General features: G+C 47.8%; 1 protein-coding gene across 3 annotated transcripts in view; it reads left to right on the top strand.

The window, feature by feature from the left end:
- The first annotated feature begins 801 nt into the window (after positions 1-801).
- The window catches only part of arfgef1 (ADP-ribosylation factor guanine nucleotide-exchange factor 1 (brefeldin A-inhibited)), a 38,074-nt gene continuing 33,942 nt past the window's right edge, over positions 802-4,933 (top strand). For 2 of the 3 annotated variants that reach the window (XM_035526299.2, XM_027030970.3), the window contains exon 1: positions 803-1,106. In XM_035526299.2, the coding sequence (XP_035382192.1) occupies positions 983-1,106 (124 nt within the window). In that variant the 5' untranslated portion in view covers positions 803-982. Of the gene's footprint in view, positions 1,107-4,933 lie in introns of all 3 variants that reach the window. The other variant, XR_014125610.1, reaches the window with a different exon arrangement.

Below are 4,933 nucleotides of genomic sequence, written 5' to 3'. Positions count from 1 at the left end.
ACATGGCTGATGGCTGATCTGTGTTAATAATTCATTTCTCAAGCAAAAGGCCACTGGGTCTTTGGGCTGCGGTCCTCCAGCGGGTTGAGCATGTCTGGTCTGTTTGTGATGTCTTCCGAGGACAAAGAGAAGACATCATTTCTAACGTGCTACAAAACCAGCTAGGAAGTCAATAATCAGCATATGTTCATGGAGGTAAATTTATTTATAATTTTGTCTTCAAATATGCACTTAAACATTTTAATGTGATTTAGCTATGGCCATAATTTTATGATGTAAGCCCAAAATTATATTCTTTTATTTGTATATTCACAACATTTGGGGTATACTCCTCAAGACCTGACCTGATGGTCTGACTTTTAAAGAGACCATCTAGATGACAAGGAGGAAAACAACTCAATTTGACTCTTGAAAAACCTTCCCCTTTAAATCATCTCTGTATTTGCACCATCTTTCAGGAAAAACATTGATTTGACAGGGTTATCACACCTGAGCTGTCATTAACGGCAATACAGGTAGCGCGCGCTCTCGCCCTCTCTCTCTCTCCCCGCTCCCTCCCTCTCTCTCTCTCTCTCTCTCTCTCTCTCTCTCCCCGCTCCCTCCCTCTCTCTCTCTCTCTCTCTCTCTCTCTCTCCCCGCTCCCTCCCTCTCTCTCTCTCTCGCTCTCTCTCTCTCTCTCCCCCCGCTCCCTCCCTCTCTCTCTCTCTCCCCCCGCTCCCTCCCTCTCTCTCTCTCTCTCTCTCTCTCTCTCTCTCTCCACCCCCCCCCCCCCCCCGCCTCATTGCGGCCGTTTCGACGTGCGTGACGTCGTTTCCTCCCAAGATGGCGCATGAGGCTCGCTAGAGGAAAGCTGAAGGATTTACCATCGCCTGCTTTATTTATGTTTGCGTTCTCGTGCTACGCTCGTTGCCCGTTTAAAAGGACTTTGCCCGTCTGAGGCGGATTCCAGCGCAGGGACAGGATCTCCTCACCTCAGCGCGTCATGCATGAAGGCAAAAGGACCAAGAACATGTTTCTAACGCGAGCTCTGGAAAAGATCCTGGCGGACAAGGAGGTGCGGAAGGCGCACCACGCGCAGCTGCGCAAGGCGTGCGAGGTGGCCCTGGGTGAGTCTGCTTTTGTTACATTGTAGCAGTTTTACATTCGCAGACCACGTCATTGCGCCCGAGCCCTGCCCGAGCCCGCGAGCGCTAGCGCTAGCGCTGGATTGCTTTGCGGAAGTCGTTTTCTGTGGATGCAATATTGTCAGGAAGACGAAGATCATGACTAGAGTGAGCACACGAGCTGGATGTAGGCGCGCGGTTCTCAGGCAGGAGACGTGTGCTCCTCAGGAGAGGGGAGGCACCTCCAGTGTCAGAGCTGGTCTGTCCTCTCCGACAGCACCCGCACGGCTAGCCACCCTGCTGCTACGCTGATCACTAGTGATAGACACCAGCCGCTGATCGATCACTTCTGTTAGATCCCAGTCGCTCTACATACTCCACATTCATTTATGACCATGGATGTCTCGAGCCGTGATCGAACTGGAATAAGACGTAAATGTTGTTTACTTGAATAATGGCTCGAGACATCTGATGAACAAGTATGACTTTAGATGGCGTCCGATTTAACGACAGCGTGCTGTTAACGTACGCGAGGGGAGGAGAGTGATGTGCAGTGACCTGACGTCCTGTCCGCCTCGCAGGCCGGTGGGGTGATGAGGGGCAGGTCTCAGCACGGCTACCGTGGCTCATATCCGGAAGCAGAAGGTTGTGCGTGTGGACGCGTCCACTGTGCTCGCCCACGTGGGTCCCGTAAGGCAGGTTATGTGAAGATGAACATTTCCGCACGACGTGTCAGTCTTCTGTTGTGTTTTAATAAATGACAAGTCGGAAAACTCAGCCACATGATTCCCAGCTAGTTTCTCCATCCTTCCCTGTGCGCACTGCCCGGCTGCGTCGTGTGTGCGGTGTGGTGCCTCAGCCCCAGCTGCTTCCCGGGCAGCTCTGGTCCCGGTCGTGTTGGGCCCGTATCTGGTTAGGTACGGAGCTCACGCTTGGCTCTCGGGAGAGCGGCGTGCAGGAGTCATATCGCTCCTGAACGGTTTGCAACCACTACCCACGTCCATCGAGACTCGTGAACTTTAACTCGTCTCAGGCATAAGTGCAGCAATGATATCTGGGCCAAGCTTATATTGTCAAGTAAATTAAAATTAAAATGTACCTCTTATTTTAAAGTTGGAATTGTTAATTAAACTGCAACACCTCTTACTGTTGCCTTTATTACTGAGTTGTAAATCTGCAAGATCAAAATAAAGGTTCATGCTTTTCAGAAAGAATCATTTTTGATCATGGTGTATAGGCTGGCACCTGTGAAGTTACAAAGTTTAACATTCTTTCTAGCATGTACGTATATTTACTAAACTGAGTGCTATATTCTACCCATGACAGTCTAGTTCTATTTTCTGGTCTGTGGAAGAGGGTTCACCATGCTCGGTGTGGTTATATTGGGTCCAGCAGTGGCTCTGTGCTCAAAATAAGCCCAGAGGTTTCTCGGCGTGTCTGGCAGGAGTGCTCGCACCCTCCATCTCGCGCTCACTGGCCCAGCTGAGCTTCGTCAGAGGAGTGAAGGGAAGCTGTTGGCTGGCCATTTCTCATGGCCTGCATCTTTGCTTCATGCCTCTTCCTGGCTGGGATAAGGATTGGCTCTTCAGAGTTGGTAATCTTATTGTTCAGAGTTCTATTGGCATTCCCAATTTAATCGAGGTGACGATTTATTGAGGAATGTGTCTCTAACAGTATATGGAAGAAGGGAAACAAGAATTCCTTCTCTTTAGATTCAAATGCTTTTGCTCAAGCAGCTTTGCAGCCGTTGTACAGGCTGGGTCCGTCTCTGGAATGTTGCTGAAAGCCAGTGCAGTGTTTGCTAGTGGAAACAAGGGGCCCTGTTGTAATTCCATAATCTACTCTATCCTGAGATTAAATGGCTGCACTGTCTGAGAATTGATATCTTTGAGGTGGCTTCTCCCCACAGTCTCCTCAGTTATTTGAGTATATTGATATACTCTGATATTTATATGGCTGAAAGAATCACAGGGTTAGAATTTACTTGTATGACGGATTGTACTTTGGTAACAGTCCATAAATGAGACATGCTGGTGGAAACCATAAACCAGAGTCATGAGCTACAGAGAAAAAGCCCAGAACTTCCAGGCTGCTGTGCAGATCGGCATGTCTGTGTAAGACGATAAAGAGTGATACTGTTTAGTTTTTGTTTCATTTTTTTTCCTTTTTAAAACTTGGCTCATAACAATGTAGATGAATTAAATATCTTAAACATGTTGGCTTTATAAACAAATTGTTTTTTTTTACTAGGGCTTGAACAAGTGCGTGTGTGAGTTTAAATTGCAAGCCTCTGTTATGGCTGTTATTGGGCAGATGCTCCTGTTCACATGTCTACACCTGGCAGTTCTGTGTTGATGATGAACCTTGAGTCACGACCTCCACCCCATCCTGTTCCTCTTCCAGTCCAGAGTCCAGGTCGCACCCATGACTGTCCAGGCCATTCTGTCATTTTGAGTTCAGCGGGAGAGGCAAACCTGACACTTGAAGAGCTTCTCTGTTCCTCGAGCACAATGGGCACACAAAACTGGGAAAACAAGTTTTTCCCCCTTAATTTTCAGGATGGCTGGTCATTATTCCAGAAAGAGAGGAGTCTCAGACCCGGGGCTGGAACTGCACAACACCAACTCTTTTGCCTTCTCTCTCTCTCTGCGGCAGCCGTAGATGACACAAGCCGGGAAACAGCAGGAAGCAGACAGCTTCATACTCTAAACCTGAGAGACAAGAGACTTGAGAACAGACCTGTTCTGTTCAGTGCCTGTGGAACTAAAAGGAGGTGCATATAGCAGGACGGGTGTAGTTCGGTCGAGCCCATCACTGCCTATTTCAGGGCCAGAATATTTCAAAATTCTTATTTCAATCTTTTAGTGTTATAGTATGTTTTATTATTATTGCCCTTTCAGGCCATATAGAAACAAAAGCAGTGTATAGGTTGACTAATGCGCATTCATGACTGAATCAATGATTCTGTTTGAAGAGTTTAACTCACGTGTGAGCCAGTAGATCTGAACCTGATGCTGCTGACGCGACTAAAAAAAGCAACGACTGCAAAACAATTGTTTTTAAAAACAAGATTTCAACCGTAGATCAGAAAATAAGTGGAAGGCTTTATTTATTATTTAGGGGTGAGATCAGGTAATTCCTCTTTTGTTCCATCACCCCTGGTCTTCCATTTCTTATTCATCGCCCAGTTTCTCAACACAGACAGCGGGGAGCTGAACCTCACGTAGCTGGAGACCAGCAGAGAGCAGCTACACAGTGTGTCGGCCTGATGTCATACACTGTGATTGGACATCTGAAGGGTGTGGTGTTCCGGAGACATTCCCCTTTTGTTGTATTATGCAGCTGAGCTGGGCTTTTGGACCGCCGGCCTCCGACTCTCCGCTGCATGTCCCGGGCTGATCTGGAATCATCTACTTCCATGTGTTTTTCCTCCAGGATGTTTTCTGTGGTTTCGCTACGAAAACTGTAGCTGAGGAGAAATTTCGTGATGTTTTCCTCCAAGCGGCCTTGTCACTATTCTGTCATCACTGTAGGACACACACGTGTGCTCCTACAGTAAAGAGGAAATTATACCAGTTTGTGGGTTTGGAGGGAGTATGTAGACTTGTGTGTAGACGGGCATGGGGACTAATCTGTGGACAGTGTGGGGACGGGAGTGTAGATGTGTCTGGGGCCAGACACAGGTGTTTAGTGTTGACACTGTAGCTCCATCATTAACACAGGTGTTTGGTGTTGACACTGTAGCTCCGCCATTATCACAGGTGTTTGGTGTTGACGCTGTAGCTCCGCCATTATCACAGGTGTTTGGTGTTGACGCTGTAGCGCCGCCA

The sequence above is a fragment of the Electrophorus electricus genome, chromosome 1 (assembly GCF_041902795.1).
Source record: "Electrophorus electricus isolate QZ-2024a chromosome 1, ASM4190279v1, whole genome shotgun sequence".
Classification (NCBI taxonomy): Eukaryota; Metazoa; Chordata; class Actinopteri; order Gymnotiformes; family Gymnotidae; genus Electrophorus; species Electrophorus electricus.
This window is presented reverse-complemented; position numbering and strand designations above follow the sequence as displayed.